General features: G+C 55.8%; 1 protein-coding gene across 3 annotated transcripts in view; it reads right to left on the minus strand.

The window, feature by feature from the left end:
- KLHL29 (kelch like family member 29) overlaps positions 1-23,033 on the minus strand; it is a 297,212-nt gene that overhangs the window by 61,138 nt on the left and 213,041 nt on the right. For all 3 annotated transcript variants that reach the window (XM_059132525.1, XM_059132523.1, XM_059132522.1), the window contains one exon: positions 239-380. In XM_059132525.1, the coding sequence (XP_058988508.1) occupies positions 239-380 (142 nt within the window). The remainder of the gene's footprint in view (positions 1-238; positions 381-23,033) is intronic.

The following is a 23,033-nucleotide window of genomic DNA, read 5'->3' on the forward strand; positions in this document are numbered from 1 at the left end:
CCTGTGATGCTGCTCCCCTTCCTTTCTCCTCCCCAAAGCTTTCTTGAGCAGCAGAAAAAGGGGTAGAGAAGCAGCTACCGTCCAGGGCACACGGGGTCCCGACCCGCAGGCAGCCTGAGCCTAGGACTGCAGACCCGTGGGCCGGGGCCTGCTGACAAGCTGGAGCACCTGGGGGACCTCTGACACCCCTTCCAGCCCTGGGGTGGGGGGAATCTCTGGCTGCCGATGACATACGCACCTGGATTGTCGCTCTCCCTCATCTGCTTGGAGGGTGGCTCATCAGTGTCCCAGGGCGTGGACTGATTGATGGGTGTCTGCCCCCACCGGATGCTGGTCGTGAGTCCCTGGGACTGATTGTCCGCTTTGGAGATTCCAGGGGCCTGGGGAGAAGCAGAGCAGGAGGGTGAGCGCGGCCTAGCCAGAGCTGCTGCCTTGGGACCTATTCCCTGAGCGGTGCCACGTGGCCAGCGGGCCAGCGGCAGAGCCCGGGCAGGCCCCAAGCCCAGCACCCCTGTGGAGTGGCAGAGCATCTGGGCTTAGTCCTTGTTAGGCTTCTGCTCCAGTCCCAACCCCGGGAGCACCCGCCCGGTGCCTCCGCGGCGGTGCCTCTGCAGCCGCTCAGTCCACCTGAACGATGGGGAAGGAAAGCTTTCTGTGCTGTGAGAAGCGAAGCTCCCGCGGCCCTCGGGTCATGATTTAATCACAGCGTCTACGGGCGTGAGCCGCAGACCCTTGTGTCTTAGGCCCAGGCTCAACGCCACTCTGGGCCTGGCCCTTTGACCTGTGAGAAGAGAAGACTGCTCTCCGAAACACCACCGTTCGGCTCCATCCGGTCCGAGGCCCTGCCATGTGCCCCTTCCCGGAGGAGGTGTAGGCAGGGCAGGGGCTGAGACCCGTGTGAGGATAGCCCAGCCCAGGGGACATCTTCCCTGGGACCCTCGGCTCCTCGTTGTGGGAAGGAGGCAGGCTCTCTGTCTCAGGATCTCATTCTCTAACTTAGATTTTTAGATGAACGAGAGGGATGAGGAGAGCACTGGTCTCTGAGCGACAGTCTTGATGGAATATTATATGGTCATTAAAAATCATGTTTACTGGGCGCCTGGGTGGCTCAGTGGGTTAAGCCACTGCCTTCAGCTCAGGTCATGATCTCAGGGTCCTGGGATCGAGTCCTGCATCGGGCTCTCTGCTCAGTGGGGAGCCTGCTTCCTTCTCTCTCTGCCTGCCTCTCCGCCTACTTGTGATCTCTCTCTGTCAAATAAATAAATAAATAAAATCTTTAAAAAAAAAAAATCACGTTTACTGAAACGCATAATGAGATGGCAAAATGCTTATAGTATAGTGTTAAATGAGAAAGGCAGGACATAAGAGGGCACAAAGAGAACCTCACATGTACAACGGTACGTGTTGGAGAGAAAAAAAACCAAAGTGCTAGCAGGGGTGTTATCCTCGGTGGGAGGAATATTCTCTTGTCTCTACTTGCCTGTATTGCCAGATTTTCTACTAGGGCCATTACCGTTATAATAAGAAAAAAAGAAGAACAAGAAGAAATCCTACAGCATGCTGGAGAGCCTGGGGTCACTGGGATGTGGTGGGGTGGGGGTGGGGTCTCCGCACAGGTGGTTTCAGGAAGTTTCTGCAGTTTCCAGGACTGCAGCCAGAGCCCCAGCCCGGTTTGGGCTCGGTTGCAGGGCAGAGACCCTCTCTACTGGGGACAGCCACAGACGGCCCAAGGGGCCTGAAGGGGCGTCTGCAGGCTTCTCCCAGGTGAGGTCCACGGTCTTTTTCTGACTTCTCACAGAAGCTGACGCAGTGAGCCAGCTGGGAGGGCGGTGCCCCCAGCCGGCCTCTGGGAGCAGCAGGGCTGGCTGGGCAGGGGCAGGTGGAGAGGAGGGAGGACAGCACTTATTGGGTCTCGGATGCCTAATGCAGATGACAAACAGCCTGCATTACAGGGGCCAGAGGAGCGGAGCCGGGTCCCGTTAGGACCTGTGGGCTGCACGGAGCTAATGACATTAGGCTGCACTTTCTCTCTGGCCTGCATTTCTGATGCTTCGCTTCTGTGAACAGAGCAGGAAACAAAGGGAAAGAGTGAATCTCCGGAGGAAAGAACAATTCAGTGGACAAGCTTCCTTCTCATCGGGACAGATGGGAGCTTGGGGTTGGCTGTGGTGGTGGTGGTGGTGGGCGGTGGGGAGGAGGCTGGGGATTTAGCCACACTCACCAACAGTCCTGTGGAACGTAGGGACCAAAACTGTGGCTTTTCTCGCATTCTCTAGAGGGCTTTGCCGCGGGCCCCGTCTGTGGTCACCTCCGCATGCCCAGCTTCCCCTGCGTGCTTGTGGACTGGGAGGAGCAGAGGTCGCGTCCCATAACCAGAGGCTTGCGAAGGGGAAGGAGCCTGTGGGATGTCTCACTCAGGACCCTGCCTGGGGGTGAGGTTTGAGGGATGACACTCCAGCCTCCCTGGGCACCCTCTGCCAGGAGGGGGCGCTGCAACCCTTCTCTGCGGCGCCGGGGTTCCTGGAGGCCTCTCAAGCCAGAGACAGGTCTGGTTTGCAGGGTCCTCCTTGTCATTCGTCCCCGCTGAGTCAGCATGGTGTCTCCTGGGCCTGGTACTTTGGGGCAGGGGCGGGGAGGGCTCTGGGAGCTTGGCAGCTCTGGCCCTACGGCGGCCGGCGGAGGCCACCAGCTGGGTTGGGGTCTCTTTCTCCACGGTGAGTACCAGATTCTGAACTAGAAAACTCCAGGAGTTCCTGTTTTTGCTCTAAAACTGGGGAGTTTCTGAACTTGAAACATTGCACACTTTTTCAAGGGCTTAGTCCCTTGGCTCCAAAGCCTTCCTGGCGGGTCCTTCCGTTACCTGTTTGTTGGTTAGCTGGGTTGTTCGGCAAGCGAGCACTGGGCCCCTGCTCCGTGCCGGGCCCTGCCCCGCGCACCGGGGACACAGCGACTGAGACTCAGCCCTGCTCTCAAGCAGCTGCTCCCAGCAGAGGGGGGGCACTTAGCTCTACGCATGGCAGGCAAGTTAGCCTCCAGAAGGAAGCCGGGGGGCCCAGGGGGAGCCCAGAAAGGCTGGGAGCACTGGGCCTGGCTACCACAGTCCTTCTGCTCGGCTGTGTCTTTCATGACTGTCACAAGCAAGTTCTTATGTACAAGAAAGCGGTTCTGCCGTGAGAAGGCAAACGGGTCTTTCATTTTTCCCTTTAGGAAAGATAAATAAGACCACTCAGTCTGCTCGCACTAGCAACTCCTGAAGCAAGGAGCAACTCCCAGCTCAGAAATTTCTGCTTTTTTTTTTTTTTGAAACAACGAAACGAACATTCCTTTCTCCCCTCCCTCCAGAAGAAACTGGATGCGGTCGTGCATTCTGCCACGCGCCCGGGCACTCAGGTGGGTGAGGGATGTTGCAGCAGGTGATGGGAGTCGGCTCGGCCTGACCGGAGCCCCTCCTCCCTCGAAGGGCTCCAGGCCCGAAGTAGAAGCCTCCCAAGTTCTGGAGGCTTCGAGGGCACCACCTACAGGTCCGTGGCTCCAGCTCCGAACTGAGCGCCCGCTGAGACTTTCTCCCTTGGTCCGGAGTCCCCAGAGGTCTCTGACCTCACCGAAGGCCCTCCAGGTCTCGCCCAGCCAGAGCAGGCCTCCCCCAGTTCCGCTTCTCCCTGCCAGGGGGGTGTCAGCACAAGAATGCCTCAGAAACCAACCCTGAGAACAGCCCAGGAGGAGACGGAGGCAGGGATGGGGGAGGCTCCGCCAGCCCCTCCCATTGCATCACCCGGAACGTCAGTGAAGCCACCCGATGTCTGGCCTTGTGCCAGCATTCCTGGCCATGCTTCTGCTCCCCCGTCCTGATGACACTGGGCAGAAAGAGGCAGATGAGGAGAGCCCTCCTTCTGCCTGGTGCTTTGGAGTGGCCCTCTCTGCCCATCGCTGGGCCGGCCAGACTTCTCTCTGCTTCCCTTTAATGAGATGCTAATTGGATGCATCATTAACGCGGCAGCTTTTAAACCCCGAGCTCTTGTAAATTTTCAAAGGTCACATTTTTACGGCAGCTGACAGCATTCTGCTTCTTTCCGAGACAGAAGAACACTAAAGACCCCGATCCTTTACGGATGAAGCTTTCTGTGAGGCGGAGGCCGGGGCTGAGACGCCCGCTGGTCTGGGGGTAGGAACCTCACCCCATGACAAGCCTCACGGGGCCCCTGGCTTGGGCTGTACCAGCCCAGGTAAACATCGCCCACCTAGTGGTACTGGGGGGCCTGCTGTGCTTGGGGGTGTCTGTGTGGGGCCAAAGGTGGTGCACAATGCAGAGGTGCCTGGCAGAGGGGGTCAGGGGGCACTTTTCCTCTGGGGATTCTCCCGTGAGGCTGCGACCGCCCAGAGGGGCTCATTTTGGCTATTCGGTCCACTCCGAGGGAGCACCTTTTTCTTTTTTGCACATAGTGCCACGGAGGTGAGCATCCCAGGGGGTCAGGAAGGTTTGAGACAAGATGGGAGGGAGTTGCCTGGGGCGCTCACGTGCCTGCTGGTTCTGGGACCGACATACTGTGCATGCGATGATCACAGTCTCCTCACACTGCCTCTCAGGGCCTGTACGGACCCCGTCCTGGTGGGGCAGCTCCGTGACAACAGGGACCCGGTGTGGTGCCTGGCCCTCTGCAGGTGCCCAGGGAACGAACAAGCAGGTGGCGTCTCTGAGCTCTGGGTCTGGCCAGCGGTAGGGGCATTCCTCACTCCTAGTGCAATGCATGGGGTGTGTTCCAGAAGAGTGGACCGTGTCCACTGTGCGGATGTGGAGTAGCTTGGTGCCCGTGGGAGATGGCAGGCAATGAGCTCCCCTTACTGGGGAGATGAGGATCCAGACTGTGGGGGACTTGTGTGCGGGGCCCCCCAATGTCATCGCCCTGAATGCTGCCAGGGGCTGCTTGGAGGCCTGGCTCTGTCGGCCCCCTCCCACGTGCCTGAGTGGGACGGAAGATGTGGGGTGCTGAGATTGACACCTGCCTCTCCGGGGCTGGGGGATGGCCGGAGGAACCAGAGCTCAGCTTCTTCCACTGTTTGTCCAAGGAGGTCAGAAGAAGGTGACTCAAAGGAGCTTGGAAGTCAGGGATAGCATCCAGAAGGAACGGGGCTGGTGTTGGGCCACAAAGTCTAGGCAGGATTCACCAAGGGAGATGGATGCAGGCCGAAGTCACCACCAAGAACCTCACAGCAACAAGTGCGTTTCCCGCCTACAGACATTTGACAGAGTCAGGCTCCAGAGTCCACTTTAGGGGTTCAAGTGGCCTCCTCTGGGAGGAGTAACGACAATGCCAGTGCATGTGTCTGTCTCCTGCTGATGCTGATAAACCTGCCTCCCCAGATCAGAACCTGTGAGCTTTGACCTTCTTGTCACTTGTGGGGACTGACAGGGCTGGCAGAGACTGCCTTCTGCTGGGCGTCATGAACACGGCTGGGCCCATCCTTTAAAAAGCAATGAGCCTCTTCTGCTCAGGGGACCCCAGAGTCCCCTAGCCCTCACCTCCGTTTAATGGGCTGGACAAAGCTTCCCTGTTCACTGTGGGCCAGAAGCACTGCGGGACCCTGGTTCATAGTGGTAGTCAAGCTCGGCTCCTGCCCTCAAGCCATCTGCACCAGCAGGACGGGACAGGCCTGTCCAGGGACCAGGAGGATGACCCAGGCTGGGAGAGTGGCCGCAGGAAGCAGACCCATGAGGCTATGACATTATGCCAGCTAAGGGCCAAGCTTTTCAAGAGGACTGCCAGGCAGTTCCTGGGCCCCTCAGCAACGCTGCTCAGAAGAATTCCACCAGGCAACTCTGGTCAGCAGCAGACGGTCCAGCCAAGACCTCTCAGAATCTGTGCACAAATCTGTGAGGTACTTGGAGATATTGTTTAAAGCCACTAGAAGAAAAAAGTCTACTGTGTATATTGCAGAATAGCAAAAGACCAAAAAAGTCATCTGCGTGCTGCTCTCGACATATGAATACGACAGTTCTGTATGTATCCTTTGTGTCCACAAAAGATGCCTGCCGCTTAACTCTAGTGGGGACCAGGCATAAAGGCTTCAACTAAAGCGAGAGCAGCGTCTCCCTAAGCACACCCCAGCTGGGTTGGGGCGGCGGGGGGAGAGGTCTTGGGTGAAAACAGACAACCCACAAGGAGGACAATAGCAGTGGGTAACCCAGAGCTGACCCCACTCTGAACTTGACCTGCAGCCTTGGTTTTGCCTCACGACTTCCCACAATTTCCACCTAAATTGGAAAAGACAAGCATTGGCTCTGGGTTTTGAAGGCCCCTTCTGACGAAGGACTGCTGTTGTTGTGGCCTGAGCACCACCCCCGGATGTTGGGCATCGTCTCTGACTGCTCGCACCTTGGCCACACCACCCCCTTCTCCCAACCTGAGGTGGGAGCCAGAGAGCTTGCTCTGCCAGCTTCCCTTGAAGCTGGGTTCCAGGCATGAGCCCTGCTGCTCAGACACACTTGGGGGAGATTTTGGTTTGGAAGTTGGGCAATGTGGGGAAGCCAGTCCAGCTCGGAGCCTACGGTCTGCAGAGGTTGGTGGCAGAGACCCACGGATTTGGGAGCACGCCGCTGGTTGGAGGCACACTGACGGTAGAGGCCCTGGGGTCCCAGGAATAGCATCCGCTGTGAAAAGCTGTTGTTGCCTTTCCCTTTTTACTCTGGAAGGTTCTCAAGGCTCCTCTGAAAACAGCCAGAGTCGGTTCCCACCCAGCTCCCAGCAGAAGCAGATCTGCTCAGGGCCCTCGGATCACCAGGTCCTGGGCTACCGCTGGGGATCCCATCACAGCTGCGGCTCGCACAGCAGGACAGGCCACTCCCTTCAAAGAGTGGTTGTTTCTTCTTCTCAGCATCCCTGCCCCTGCAAGGCATTGAGGTTCTTCACGGTGTCTAGCCCACCTTTGGGGGCGGGCGGAGACAGGTTTAAACTATTCAGACCCGTATACTGGGGCTTGAGTGCTGGAACCTCCCCGGGGCTCTTGCACCACAAAGGCAAGACCCTAGGAAGGTGATTTTTACTTGAAGAATGGTATTCTAAGGTTGGCCATTCAGGTTTGGGGAGGAGCTATTTTGGTGTCTGGGTTTTTTAGATTATAGCTGGTATTTATGCCTAGGTTGTTGGCTTTCTGGGACCGGCAGGCTGTCAGTGAGAGCTTGGATGCCAAGGTCACACAGTGGAGCGCCGACCACCTCTAACGTAGGGGTTCTCCAACGTGAGTGCTCGTGAGTATCTGGGCGTGTGTATGTGTGTTAGGAATCCAGGTTTCTGAACCCACCCGGAACTTCCGAGGGCCCTGAGCAGTAGGCCTGGGGCAGGGGGCCCCTGAGTCCACGTGGTGGTGTAACAGGCCGACCCGGGGAGGAAGGTAGTCTTTGGACCTTACTCTGGGGAGCTGTGACAGTTTGGATGTTCAAGGTTGCAGGCGTGTGGGGAACCTAGTCCCGGAGGCTGCTGGCCAGATGCTAAATGGGACAGATTTCTGGGTCTTGCTCACGCGGCTCATGGGAGCCGGCTTCTTGGTGGCACCATCTCCACGGACGCCTGGCCCCAGCCTTGGTTTCAAGGGGTCAGAAGGATGTTTTGTTAGATGCTAAAGCTAGAAATGCGTGGCCTCTGGGGAGAGCATAGGACATTTATGGGTCTCTCAGTTCTCATTTCAGGACTGCCACCGAACTACAAACAAAAGAATCATCACAGCTAAATCCCCACGCAAGGCTCGGGGAGGCTCTCTGGAGCCCCTCCTGCTCTCATTCATGAGGATGCCCTCTCTGGCCCCCTGGACCCAGGCCGGCGCCCTCGGCCTCCCCTTCAGAGCACCGCCATAATATGCTCCAGAGACCGCTGAAATTTCTAATAATACTAACCAATGATGTGTTAAATTGAGACACTTCTGGCTCGAATGCCGGAAACTGCATGATGGTTTAAAGGACCAGTGCTTACCTTTCTCTATCAATTTGCTGCTAAATTACTGCTTTCGGAGCAACTTACAGAAAAGTAATTCTTTATTTAAATTTTAATTTCAATCTTGTCATTTTAAATATATATTCAGATTCCAATCATATTACAGAATATGATGATGTCTCTGGGGGGCAGGTGTTCCTGCCGGCAACCTGGGTGGGGGGTAGGGCATGTGTTGGGGGAGGGGCAGGAGAGCCTGGTAAGGAGGGAGTGGCCCCTGGGGACAGCTCGGCGAGGGCAGCCCAAGTGCTGGGATGGGAGATAGAGCTGGAGGCCAGTGCTCTGCTTCTAACCTGGCCTTGTGACCCCAGGCTTTGTTGCCAGCAACCATTGATGCCTTCCGGCGCCTTCTCTCTCATGGGGCACCCCAAGGGCCCAACAAGACCAGCCGTAGACACACACCAGGCACAGATGGAACAGGCTGCCCAGACTGCCGCCATCTTTACGGCTCACATGTATTGGGCGCCATCTACATGCCAGGCACGGGCACGACGTGATTTCCTTCCACGAGGAGTTCCATGATTTTACCTGTATTTTACGGATGACAGTAATTGGGCCTGGAGAAGTTTGATCATAGCTAGTGTAGGCCAGACTCGGGCCTCTTACCCATGTCTGTTCTACCCTTAGGCCGTCGGAAGTGATCTGGGGTGGCTGGAATGTTCCAGGCCACCGCCTCATAAAGAGTTCAGCCATGTCAAGGCTGCACCCACCCACCCCGTTGGGGTAACACGGAGACACCCGCCCCTGGTGCTCTGAGTACCAGCCATGGCCTCCCCTCCCCACACCGTATCCAGCCCAACGGAGCCTCCTGCTCAGACCCTCCTAGCATACTCTACTTCCCTCATGTCTCCTATTCCCTCAGGCCACATACCCTAAGCCATCGCGGATGTGTTTCCCCAAATGCTGCCAGTGTGGCCTTGACACTGTCTGGGGGGGGGGCCCGTTCTTCTGTCTCAGAGCAGGGCCATATAGATACCTCCCCTCTCTAATGTGGATGGTGCCGCGGGGCCCACCTTCAAGTCCCTTCTGTCTCCAGGTCTCCCTCTCTCAGCAGCCCTTCCCCTGGGCTTTCCAACCCAAGACCTGAAAACTTGAGAACTCGTTGTCTGACCACCTCCCCTGCCACTCTAGCATCCCTCTGCCTTCCTCTTCCACGCTGTGCCCTCCGTGGGTTTCTGGACGTCCCCACTCCATCCGCCCCCCGAGCTCTGCCCAACCCTGCAAAGTACTGTAGCCATCGTCTTCCTCTGGCTTCCTCCTTCCTCCTCCTTGAAACTCCCTGCCCTTCTGTTTCTGGAACGGTGCCCTTCCTGGTTTTCTACCCAAACGGCTTCTGTGGCGATCCCCGGCTTCCCCTCTCGTCAGTCCTGCGACGTGGCCCTGCCCCAGGGCTCATGCCAGGCCCCCTCTCTCCCTCTCTCAGGGCTGTTCAGGCCTTAACGTCTCCCATAATTATTTTTCTGATAGGAAACATCTGCGAGGTAGCCCCTGCTTTCGATAGAACCCAGCTTCCTATAGTACTCTGGAAGTACATTTGCTTTTTCCTTTCCCCACATCAAAGTCTATACCTTGGAGACGTTTCTGCTGAAAGTGCAGCTCGGATGGCTCCCCTTACAGACGTGAAGCAACCGTGGCTGGGGCTGGGTTCGGCACTGTGCTCTCTCGTGGGCCCTGTCTGGCTCCCCAGCCCCTTCCCTCCAGCCCCCTGCCCCCACAGATGGGCCTCGTGGACAAAAGACATGATAAATCTGGCAGAACCTTACAACTCAAAGCTTTCAACTTGCCTCTAACAACTTTCAACTGAAAACTTCTTAGTCCCATTTCCAAGTTACTTTTCATCCATTACAAAACCCACAAAATTTTCAAAGGGGCTTTGAAATAAGATCACCTAGAAAAAAAAAAAAAAAGCCCATCACAAATGAAAGTCTTTGAAAAGAAAGAGGCCCTTTCCTGTGCTTCAGTTCCCTCTGATATCAGTTTCCCTTTCATTCTGCTGAAAGGTACAGGGCAGGCCTGGCCCTCAGCAGACGCCTGTGATGTGAGGATGCGAGTGGCCCAGACGGACCGACGGGGCCGAGGAGGAGCGCGCGGGGCACCTGCTCGCAGAGCTGGGATGGGCCTTTCATCGCCCCCCTGGCAGCCGTTGCTCCTTGTAACCCGCGTGGCCCCCGCTCAGAGGCCCAGCGGCCCGGCGCGTTCCCGCTCACCTTGGCCTTGGTGCTGAGGCAGCTCCCTCCGGCGCACAGCGACCCATCTTCATTCTTAACAGCGAAGTGGGCGGGAAAGGAGGCTTGGCCAGAGCAGCCTCACCCTGGCCTTTGATGGGACATTTCCCAAATGCCGGCCCCCGCAGGCAGGGATACTCCGGGACCACCCCTCCACCTCCCAGCCTCAGAGCCGGTGACACCCCCATCCTCCCCAGGGTCAGCTCCACACTCACAGAGGCACAGCGGCAAGAGCCGTTTCGGTGCCTTTGTCCTTCTCAGATTTGAAATCCTCAGTGAATCTGGGGAGAAGATCCTCTGTGCCAGTGTGCGGTGTGCGGCTGAGCCGGGAGTGGGTATGGGGCTACCCGTGCGTCCCTGACTGAACTATGTGCTGGTCCGGCCTGGCCCTCAGAGGCCTGGACTCTGAGCACCCAATATTGATCCTGGACCAGGCTCCCAGGCCTCCTGGAGATGGTTCCCAGCCCCTCCAGGGGACACAGCAGGAGGCTCTTTTTGGGGCCAGGGACTGGCCTGGCCACTTTGCCCCTTGACGCCCTGCCAGGCCCTCCCTATCGGGCATTTGGGGAGTAATCAAGCCTGCCTTGGGTGCAGGACTCGCCCCGGAGCCAGTAAGAACCCCAAAATGAGTTCCGGCTGGCTGTCTGCACCTCCCCCTGGGGGTCCTTTCTTCAACAAACACCTAACACTCCTTTTAAAACTCCTGTGGTCTACCCTTCGAGTCGTGGGCCTCGGCAGAGGATTCCTTACCTTTTTCACACAGACAAAGGCCCGCCGGGGAGAGGGGACAGTTCTGAGTTCTGAAGGCCTCTGCCGTGTGACTTGCACAGCCGACTCTCCGAGCATGAAGTTAACTGAGAGCTCGGCAAGGCGGTCCTGACACAGACATCTTTAGCGACCTCATTAGAGCCTTAACAAGAGAGGGGATTGTGGCAGGGTCGCCCCAAGGTCAGGCGGGACAATGAAACAAACAAGGCAGCACAAATGTCCCCGTGAGGCAGCTCCTCAGACGGGATGGCACCGCTGAAGGAACTGAAACAGTTTCACTGCTGGGACTTCAAGACTCACTGATGCAAGTCAGCACCCGAGCTTGTGTCTCGGGACTGGAGCCTAGGTTCTGACGTGGTAAGGGACCGACCAGCTCTGCGGCGGAATATTCCAGAAGCATGCAGGCACTCCATGAACACCTTCCCAGCTCTCTGGCCATCTCTCTTTCTCTCTGCTTTCTGCTTGCTCAGGCTTTCTGCCACCATAACAACTGGCAGCCAGGCACAGCCCTGAAGGAGAGGAGTGCCCTCTGGCCACAGTCCAGCTCAGCTCCCTTGGTTCAGAACTGAGGTGGTTTGAGTGATTTTTTTTTTTTTTTTAAGGAGGTGGCATTGTTCAGTACCAGTCTGTCTCTTCACCGAGCTTGCTGGATTTCTGTCCCAGCTCACTGGAGGTCCAGGTGCGGGACAGAGAGTGCTGGTGAAGGGAATGGGAGTCCCAGGGAAACAGCTTTCTCGGGGCAGGTTGAGTTTCTCTTCCTCAGCCTCAGGAGTGACAGTGGAGGAGGACCAGGGTTGCAGGTGACCAGAGCAGCAGAAGGCCCCGGCCCTGCTCTGTAAGGGGCTTGCATGACCACGATTCTGTCTCCCAAACTGCTTGGACCTGACTCCGCATGGGGACGGCCGAGGGAACGCACGCAGGGCTTGCCGCCTGTGGCTGTTCGCTGCGGATCCCTGGGTCAGGCCAAGGGGTCCCAGACCAGCCCCCCTCCACCGATGCCTCAGTGGGGGCCCAGGCTGCCCCGTCCAGGCTGCCTTCCTCTCATCGCCGAGTGAGGCCTCCATCCTGCCCTGCCCTGCTCCCTGGCTACCGTAGCTTCGTCAGTTCGTGCTGGTGCTCATTGGCTTCTGCTATATCGTTCATTCATTCATTTACCCCACACTTACTGAGAAACTACCCCGTGCTAGAAGCACAGGGAGGAACAGTCTACGGCCTTGGAGAGCGCACCGGCTAATGGCTAATGGTAATTAAAATGGTAACAGCCAATAGCTACTGAACCCTTAGGTGCGCCATTTTCTACCCTCAAGGCCAGGAATAGTTTGAGACCAAGGTCCGGCCGTCCGTCTGTTCTGTACTGACACAACTCAGGATGCCATAACAAAATACCATTGGCTGCCTGATGTAACAACAGAACTTCTTGTGCTTCTGGAGGCTGGAAGTCCAAGGTCGGGGTGTCAGCATGGCTGGGGTCTGCAGATGCCTGCCTTCTTGCTGAAAATTCTAGTCCCTCTTCTTATAAAGACACCGATCTCTTCATGGGGCCCCACACTCATGATCTCATCTTAATTTAATTATCTCCAGAAATCCTCATCTCCAAATGCCATCACAATGAGGGTTAGGGTTTCGACAGACAAAATCTGGGGAGACACGGTTCAGCTGATGGCTCCTGCAAAGCATGGACGCAAGGACGGTTTAGAAGATGCTGGCCGGCTGGAGAGAAGCTCAGTCTGCGGGCTGTTTCCGGGCTGCACCTTGTCCACCAGACCCCGAGGGGTGGGGGGTATTTAATAGAGGGACACCCAGGGGCCTGACCAGCATACGGTGGGTCTGCCCATAAGCCTGAGCTCTAATTTTCTGACGGTTTGCTTTTTTCCTCTCACAACATAATCTCCATGATCTCTAGTCTTTCCTGAACGCTGTTGAAAGGCTTGTTGTATTTATCTCCGGAGAATCCGCCGTGCCCCTGTGCAATTTTCCATTGTCATGGTTCATTTTAATTTCCTCTAAGGCTGTTGGCCACTCTTGTGTTCAGAAATAGCTTGTTCCACTTAATAAAAGCGCTTAAATATGCAGACACGAGAAGTTTCCTTTGCTTGCTCCTAAATAACATAGTGAGTGGAGCGAGTTCGCGTTCCCTGCCTCGTGCAGTGAGGCTGAGCGCACGCCAGGTGGCTTCCCGGGAAGGAGAGGCTTGGAATGAAAGGTGCAAGGGTAGAAACAGAATCCAAGAATTTCTAGGGGAAACCCAGCTAGCCCGGACTCCACACATTGCCATTGTCTGGCTGGCAGCACGCCGGCCTCCTGAAGCACCTCCCCCCTCCAGAATGATCAGGGCTCTGGGTTTGAGGCCTTCTCCCCCTCCAGCTTGCCCTATGACCTTGCACAAATCAGCCCCTCGGAGCCCCTGCTTCTTCACCTATAAAGCTTGCATGGTCAACCGGCTTCTAAAGACTGATTTCGGTGAAGGGCAGACGTCCCCTGTTTCCAGGAGCTGGCACAGAAGCCGGGACAAAGGACAGAGCTCACGGCATTCAAGAAAGGGCAGCTGTTCGGACCTGAGGGGACTCAAGAATGCAAGAAGGAAGCTGTGCCCACGGCAGTCTTTCTTCTGCATCATTTTGCTCTGGGCTCCCGGGGCCAGAGGACCCCCCACAGGCTGGGGATTATGGAGAAAGGACAAAGGAGAGGAAAGCAAGCTGAATCTGAGTTCACACACCGCACCTGCGGGAGCCTGGTTGGTTGGCCACGAGACCAAAGCCAGGGCACCGCGGGCTCGGGGCGGCAGTTACTCCGCATTGCAGGTCAAGGTCTTGGGACTGTGTTGGGCTTGTAGCCCCAGAGAGCCAGGGGCAGAGTCGCAGGGCACCCTTCTTTGGCTTAACGAACAACGCTTAGGAACCATGAGTCTTAGGATGAGAATAGGAAGGAAGAGGAGTGAGTCGCACGGACTTAAAATTCCTGATGGAAGGGCAGCTCAGGAAGCCAATTCCTACCTAGCAGGGGAGGGGCTCAGCAGGATGTGGAAGCCTCCTGGCCCTACAGAGAAACCCCAAGCTTAGCTCTGGGATTGGGGGTGCTGGCAGGGCTAGAAGTGCCATTCGCCCAGGAACTGCTGTTCCTGGGAATCACCTCCGGGGCGGAGGGCCCTTCACTCCTATAAATACCCCCAAATAAGCCCGTCCTCTCACTCGCCTGCATCCAGGGTCAAGCTCTGACATCCCAGTTTACGTACACACGTGCGCGCACGCGCGCACACACACACACACTCACATCTACTGACACACGCATACCTTCTTCACGCCCGCACAAACCCACACGGCCTCAACCTGTGCGGGCTTCGGGGGGACTCCAGCCCCCACAGGGCAGGAGACGCTGGCAGATACCCTCTGCTTGCCCCCCAAAATCTTTTCTTCTCCCACAGCTCTGCAACACGAGTCCCCCGTGGCCACTTTGAGCTTCCCTCCCAGACACTTTTTCCTAAATCAGCTTCCAATCTGACTCATTTCAGTTTTAAAACAAGAAAACATCAACAAACACGATGGAGGGGAACAGATGGTAACAATTACAGGAGGGAGAAAACAGAGCCATTCCCTCTAGAAGGGGCAGGCAAACATATTGTCCCCTGACAGTGCATTGCCCCCCAGCTACCACTGTGTGAACCTGGGGGCTGGGCTCCCCAGAACTGTCCCCACCTTGGGGCACAGGTCAGCCCTGGAGGGGCTGTGAAGGCCTCGGAGCACCACAGGGCAAGGCCTCCCTGAACCAGGCAACAGCCTGGTCTCCAGGGAGGCAAGTCTGGACGTTCCTGCAGATTCCAGGCCACCTCACAACCTCTGACGTCCTGTCTAAGGTCGGAGATGTGGGTGAGACGCTTCCTCCCCTGCTGTGACTATGGCGGCAGGTCTCCCCTGCCAGAGCCCTGAGGGCGGGACAGGGTCTCTCACCTTGGTGGGGAGGGCCAGGCCGCCTGGTTCAAAGGCAAATCCTGCCACTTACAACTTGGGTGGGCTGAGCCGAGCTAATGGACCTTTCTGTGCCACTACTTCCCTAATAGGGATGATTCTAAAACCTACACCACAAGAGTGTGAATAAATATATGCAAAGTTCTGAGGACCAGGCCCAGCGCACATGGACGTTGCATGTGCAAGCCGTCTTGTTGTTACACCCCATGCAGACAGCCTGCTTCTCGTCAAGGTCTGCTGAGTGGAGGGCATTGCAGGAAGGGGAAGCCATGCCCCGAAGGTAGGGCCCAGAGGACAAGCTCTGCTGTTGAGGCAGGTGCCTGAGGCCCGGGAGCATTGGATGGCCAGGGCCAGGGTCCTGAGCGGGAGTCTGCTGGGCTCTATTTCTCCATCCCGTGTGTTTTGAGCAGAACAAGGGCTCTGCCCTCTGGCAGATCAGACTGGTGGAGATGGGCAAGGAAGCAGGTGCATGCCGGGGAGATCAAGTGCTGTGACAGAGGGGGGCACCCACCCTTGCCCTGTGGGTGAGGCTGAGTCCCGAGGGGCAGGAGGATGGGTGTGGGGGTGGAGGGACGGGTAGTGGGCAGTTCTGGGCGCAGGGGGCATGATGCCTTTGGGAGACAGAACAGTAAGGCATCAAGAGTGAGGGGTTCGAGTGCCCCACGCAAGGGTTCAGTGTCTCTGAGCCTCAGTTTCCCCATCTGCCGGGTGAGAATTATAGTCCCCTCCATCCCAAGCCCCATGTGAAGAAGAGAAGCAAGGATGTGTATCAGACATGCTTCGCCGACTTCCCAGCACGTGAGGCGCTCACCACCTTTGGGACAGGGCTTTCTCCCACAGGTCCTGTCTTAGCCACACTTAATGCACGCAAGCTCTCACGCAGGGTAAATGTTTCCTGGCACACCCGCGGTCACATGGGTCGTCACACGCTGCTGTGGACTCAGTGTCTGCCCCCGGAATTCGTGCGTCGGAATCGATCCCCACATGGTGGGGGGTGCTTCTGGGGGGGTGACTGGATCTCAGAAGTGGAGCCCCCCGGAGGCATCGACCACCTCTCCGCTCTGCGGTGAGGAAACCGGATGGGTCATCAGGCTGCAGGCCGAAGAGCCTCTCACCAGCCCTCATCGTGTGGGTGTCCTGACCTCAGCCTTCCAGCCTCCCAGCTGGTGGCGGATAAATTTCTGCTGTCGAAAAGCAGGTCCCCGGGTCACGGCACTTTGTTCTGGCAGCCTGAGGTAGAAAATACACGCATCCTCCCACATGCTCACATACAAGGAGACACCAGTTGGCATGCACTGTGGACGCCCCGTCTCCCCCTTGGCTTCCATCTGGTCCCCTCTCCCACCCCCGGACTCTGCTGAGCCTCCAGCCCCGTGGGAGGTGCTGTGGCCGTGCCTGTTCCAGGGCCCTGGGTGAGGTGGGCCGCACTTAACCGCTGCAGAGCTGCCTCTCTGTGCTCCTTGTGGCAGGCCGTAGCAGGCGAGGGGGCTCCGGGATGAAGGCGAGGAGGGTATATCCTATACCTTCTTGCCCCTTCCTGGGGCCTGTTCCTTAAAAACGTGCATCAGGCCACTTCTCTGTTAAGCATCCCCAAAATAAAGAGGGGAGACTCTCTGCCACACGCTATTTCGGCAGCTGTTTCTATTTTTTTTTTTTTTTTAAAGATTTTATTTATTTATTTGACACAGAGAGAAAGATCACAAGTAGGCAGAGAGGCAGGCGGGGGGCAGGTGGTGGGAAGCAGGCTCCCTGCTAAGCAGAGAGCCTGATGCAGGGCTCGATCCCAGGACCCTGGGATCATGACCTGAGCTGAAGGCAGAGGCTTTAACCCACTGAGCCACCCAGGCACCCCAGTCGCTTCTATTTTAAAACATATTCACATCCCCCCTTGTTCTCCTGGGGGGGGGGCAGCATTTTCAAATTCTTCTCGGTCTGTGCATTTCCTGACCTGGGGGACGAGCCTGGTCCTCTCCTTCCGTTTGCTCTGGGCACCCACTGCTGTTCCTCCCTCGGCTCTCTGGGTAACCTGGACAAGACCCTTCCCTCACGCGCCCCTTTGAAAGTAGCAGAGGGTCTTGGCTATCCCTTCATGTGTGTCTTGAGCTGCCGGGCTGTGCGCCATCTAAGACCTCCTGCCTGCTCTGTGAATGCTGGACCCGGCTTCCCATGCAGGTTTGTCCCCCGGGGGTTCTCATTGTACGTGGCACACAGTAGCCCGGTTTACCCATCCGTCTCTGCGGGTTTGGCCTTCCCTAAGTGTCAGTGTTTCTCAGGGTGCCATAACGTTCTCATGCCTTCCTCTCCTACACCTGCACGGGACCCTGCTTGCACTTTGGGACCTGATCATTGCCCAAATGCCAAATCTTCAGCACCTCTGATTCCAGACCTTACATGTTCAAATGCCAAGCAGATACCTCCACAGGGGTGCTTAGCCTGCACCGCCCCAGATCGGCTCCCTCCGCCGAATTTTGGGCTCCGTAGTTGGTCCTAGCCCCCACAACAGAGCTCCCCTTCCCCATAGCTCACTCTGTTGTATCCTTGAAGACTCTGCTCTGGCATCTCTTCCTGAGAAGCGTTCCCTGTCCTGGCTGGGCTACAGGTGTCACCTCTGGGCCCCAACACCCCACGAGGATGGAGCCCTGTGTATTCCTGTTTGCTCGTCTGTCCCCACCAGGTCATGAATTCCTTGAAGTCGAAGACTGTGCTTTACCTTCAGGAAAGGGTCCAGGACATAGCAGGTGCTCAGTAAAGGTTCAAGGGGGTGAATGGAAACCTGGCCATGCCACTCCTGTATCAAGCCTCAGGGGCTCCACGCTGTCTTCAGGGCAAAGCATGAGTCCTTCCACACAGCCTGTGAATAACCCCCAGGACCAGACCCCAGTCTGGTCTCCAGTTTCATACCACACCACACTCCTCACATGCTCCAGAACCTTCTCTCTCCACCCCCACCCATTCTTTCCTTGTCGCTCAGCCTCTGTATTTCCAGTCCTCACTGGAGTGTTCTGTCACCACCTCTTTGCTTGCCTAACTGGAACTTAAACTTCAGCATGGGTGTTACTTCCTCCAGGAAGCCTTCCCTGACCACTCCCTATGCCCAAGTCTGGGCTGTATCTTCCTCCTTTGGGTTGTGATAGGGCTCAGGGCTGATCTTGATCTTGGGATTCCTCACAGAGTATTGTCTATTTCCTCATCCCAGCTGTAAGTTCCTTGAGGGCCTGGGCTGGGACATAATTGGCATACTAAGTGTTTGTTGAATGAATGTGTGAGAGTACAAATGAAATGGTTACTTCATGTGATTTCTATTTTTTTTTTTTTTTCCACTGTTGAAATGCTCTGGTGGGCCACAGATTCATTTTTTCACCATTTTCATGGACAGGGTGATGTTATTGCCAAGGCTCTAAAGTCATGTGTCAGCTCGTGGGTATTGATAAATCCAGTGAAAAGGGCTGATGATCTTAATGGGAAGATGATAACAAAATTTTATTGAGTATTAACTTTATTAAGTACTGAGCTAAACTTTTTACTGTCTAGTCTAATCTACTCCCCATAACTAGGTTCACTAGGTAAGGCTCAGAGAGGTTACTTAACTCTCTCAAAGCTGCACAGCTAAGAAAGTGGAGCTGGGATATGAAAACCTGTTTACTTAGCTGCTGAGCTGCAAAACCTAGGATTATTTTAATTCTGGGTAATAGTGCCTGGGTGAGCTATCTAATCTGGGGCCCCCACCCCACATGAACCCCACAAAGGAACCCCCAGCCATGGCTGCCCACTGGGTGTAGATGGCAGGTGATACCCAGTTCCTCCTAAGGTAAGACTCTCAGCTCCTCTCAGTTCAGGCTCAGGTCTGTGCCCTGTGTTCCCTCCCCACCCCTCCTGCCAGCCCCAGCACCCCACTGCCTGGGAAGAAAGAGAGGCTGTGCAGGTAAAAAGGACTCAGGACCTCTCCATGGCTAAGGTCCACCTTGGGAGATGCAGTTAGTGGGCAGCTGCAAGGCAGCTGGAGGGTTTTCTGGTTTTTTTTATCGAAGCACGTCTGAGGGTGTGGGAGGGACTCCTCCAGGGATCTGGGTCACAATCACAGTGAAAGGGCATCTCCAGCACTCCGATGATGCTAGGTTTTACTTTTAGGAGCTCAGCAGGACCTTGCGGGGTAGGTCCAGGCCAAGCTGGGAGAGGGGATGTGGAGCCGGGCTTGAGTCCTTTGCTTTTCCAATGGCCATTCTGAGTGGGAGGAGCCAGGAGGTGCCGGGTTAGAGAGGCAGGTGGGAGAAGCTGGGGCTAGGTCCATTTCCCTGTCCCTCAAGTCATCCTCTCCTCATTTCCACTCACAACCTCTGATTTTCTCAGCAGAGAGGTATGATTGGAGAGTTTTCTAGAGCCGCTTGCCATATTTTGAACAATCTGGAGATTCAGTGACCCTCTTCTCTCATAGAAAACATAGCTGATTTGCTCAGGTCCTGGATTCAGGAACGACTGTAATATTTCAGTGCCTGACGTACTAATGCCTCCTTATTTTCAGGGTTCTCCAGAGAAGCAGAACCAATGGGAGATATATATGAAGAGGTTTATTATAAGGAATTGGCTCATGTGATTATGCAAGCTAGGAAGCCTCAAGATCTGCAGTTGGCAAGCTGGAGACCCAGGAGAACCAGTGGTGTAAGAGCTAGCCCAAAAGCTGGCAGGCTGGAGGCCCAAGAAGAGCCAATGTTTCGGTCTGAAGGCAGGAAAAAAAAATCAATGTTCCAGCTCAAGCTGTCAGGCAGGAGGAATTCCTTCTCATTCGTGAGAGGGTTAGCCTTTCTGTTCTATTTAGACCTTCCACTGATTATACAAGGCCCACCCATATGAGGGAGAGCAATCTGCTTTGCTCATTCCGCTGATTCAGATGTTATTCTCAGCTAGAAACACACCGTCACAGACACATGCAGAATAATATTTGGCCAAATACCTTGGCATCCCTTGATCCAGTCCAGTGGACACATAAAATTAACCATTACACTATCTATTACAACTTTCACCATTATATTACCTCTTGTTGCAATTTTTGTAGGAATCTGTGCTCTGGGTAGGGAGAGTCCAGGCAGGGGGAGAAAAAAAAGCCAAAACAATAAGAATACTAAGCAGGGCTTGAGAATTCCTTCCACAATTACAGAGCTTTTCCTCTGGCTCTGCCTTGCTGGTAAATACTGCCCACTCCCAGGAGAGGCAGGGTCTGCCTCTCCTCCAACCCCGCCCCCAGCAAATCAAATAAATAAGCTGCTTCCCAGCCACATCTGCTCCCACATCTCAGCATATGCTCTGTCTCGCCTGCTTCTTAACTGTTCAAACTATAATGGGCAGTGTCTTCTGTGCTTCCAACACCCTTGGGTACTTCTCCGGGCCCGGCCTTCCCAAGCTGCTATTTCCTGCATTACCCACAACATCAAAAATGTTCCACTGGTGGTTTCAAGATTCCTAAAAAATAGATTCAAAACATCTTTAATACTCTCTGAAGAAGTCATATATCACAGAAAAAGCTGTAACCTTTAGTACTGCTGATATTATCCAGACTGAGGGCTGATTAGCAAGGTAACTGCAGCCAATTTGGATGCTGCGAGGCGGGAGCGGTCCCGGTAGCCTGCCTACCCGCTGATTACCCTCCCAAGAAAGGAAGCTGCCCATTTTCCCAGTGTTTGCCTAATGCCCTTTTATATAACCTGGAAAATCACAGTACTCGAAGGCGGTAGTTTCCAAAAAACAGCCATCCCCTGTTAACACATCATCCCTGAAAATAACGCTGACCATTTCTACAGCAATGACAAGTCCTCGCTGGAAGGCCTTTACCTTCCTTTTCTCCCCGTCCCAGAGCCGGGAGCGCAGAGCTCCGGCTCAGCCTTGCCAAGGCTGCCAGACGGAGGGAAAGCTCAACGAAGTGTTACATACGCGAGCTTCACAGTGCCCCAAAGCCAGCAAGGAACTCCCTGCCCCCAAAGGAGGGGGGACACGTGTGGGGTGGGCAGTGGGCCCGTCCAGGGCTCCCCGTCCGGTGACTCCCGCAAGGGTCTGCGACGTGCGCCCCTGCCGTGCCCGAGGAGGACCCGGCCAGGAAATCCGATACTTGGATTTGCCAGGTTGTTTACCCTCGTTTCTTTCTGAAGGCGAATGTTATGGGCAATCCAAGCAAGCTGAGAGGAGGAGACAGAGAGGCAGAAGGATGGAGATCTTTAAACCAGGAAAAGGTTTCGTTTACCTTTGGTAAATAAAAGTGTGTTCATATTTTCACAAAGATATTTCTATTTCGCCAGTTTGCTATTCAAGCGGGGCTGGGCAAACACGCTGGGATAGGGTCACAGCTCTGGTCCAGAGAGAAATGGAAAGCAGAGGTCCAAGATAGGCATCCCCTGTGGTCATCTCTTAGCTTCCGCCTCTAGCGGATGCCCAGGGAGGCTCTCCTGTCCTCTGCCTACCTTGGTCTGAGGGGGGGATCCTGTTGCAATCCACCCCGGGAAGAGTGCCAGAGGCCCCCTGGGCTCAGTGCGAACCATAGCATCTCCCTCTCACAGCCTCCGTGTCCTTGGACAGGCCGCCAGCCTTCTCCCAACCTGTTCCCTCTTTCTCTGGGGGGTGATGTCTGTCTCACAGCCCATGGGGTGGCAGCAGTGAGGGATGTGGAACCCTCAGCCGGGCCCGCCACAGACAGGGTCTCTCCAACCCGAGAGCTTGTATTATTCTCATTATTCTAGAAAATGTCTTTGAGAATTGTTGGCTTGGTGATTGAAGCTGTGTTTCTTTTTAATAAAATCTTGATTTGAAAAAGGCCTGAAGGCACCTCTGTTTTCTTTATTCAGCAGGGCAGGGAGTGTGGCAAGGGCGACATTTAGACACCCAGCAAATGCCTCACTCTGACCTGCCACCCTCTGTTCTCTTTCTATCTTTCCCTCCTCCTCCCGGCTGAAGAAAGGTTAGACTGGGTAAAGGGGGAGCTCTGAGGCCCCCACCAGGATAAGGTGCACCCAGGCTGGCTGTGAACTCCCCAGGGGGCTCCAGGGAAGAAGGGAAGCTGGTGAGAAGAGAAGGCCAGCTGTTCCCTGGGCTTACCTGGGGCAGAGGGCCAGCAGGGGCTCAGGGGATAAGCTCGGGGCGTGCTGCCCCCAGGGATGCAGGGCTGGAGCAGGCCTGGCTCAGCAGATGGGGCAGAGGTGTCCCCAGTCCCCGCGGGGACCCACAGCCCCAGTGACCTCCTTCTCATCTGAGGGGATCGGCCTTGGGATCCCTCACCAGGAGGAATCAAGGCCTGGAAGGCCAGGGGCCCCAGGGAGCCTGATTCCCAAAGGAGAAGCAGAGGTGGGTCCTAGAGGCCCAGGATCTAGGGCAAGAATGTTTGCAGACAGCGGACGGGAATGAGCAGAGGCTTATGCTGGATGAGGGGACGATGACATCGTTTTGCTGAAGGCCAGTGCAGCTGAACCAGATTGATGCGGCCACTTCATTTTAATCCCAAACCCTCGGCGCCAGCCACATCCACACAGTGACCCCCAACAGGTGCCTAATCATTTGGCTGCAAATGTGGAGTGTGCCGGTGCCTGTGGTCTGAAGCCACCGTGACCGGAAGAATGGGTTTTCTCCGAGGAGCTGGGGAATGGGGGCAGGAAGCCCACATGAGGGGCCGTGTCAGCACCATTCCTCCCCACCCGCTGCCCTGGTCCGGGTGCTCGGCAGGGTCCGGGCACTGGGTGAAGCCCGGTTCTGCAGAGCCTGGGACCTCTTCCCTGGCACGATGCCCCCTGGAACAAGGTAACTCGCAGAGCAGAATGCGGGACAGAGAGGCCGCTGGGCACTTGGCCTTGGGCCACAAGCATGGCCTTGTCTGGGGGTGTGCTGACCTCAGTGAGCTCTGCAAGATCCTCATGGCAGAGCTGGGGGAAGGGGTGAGGATCTTCTCTAAGCAACCGCCACTAGGATGAAAGCATTCTTAGCGGCAAACACGAAGGACTGAGAAAAAGACGTTGACTTACTTGCTAATTTTATTGAGGCCTAACAGGATTTTAAGCCAGGCTAGACTTTGAATAAAGCCACACAGTGCTAGAGGTGTTGCCAAGCCCACAGGTACAGAAGGGACA

Source organism: Mustela lutreola, chromosome 9 (assembly GCF_030435805.1).
Source record: "Mustela lutreola isolate mMusLut2 chromosome 9, mMusLut2.pri, whole genome shotgun sequence".
In the NCBI taxonomy this organism is placed as follows: domain Eukaryota; kingdom Metazoa; phylum Chordata; class Mammalia; order Carnivora; family Mustelidae; genus Mustela; species Mustela lutreola.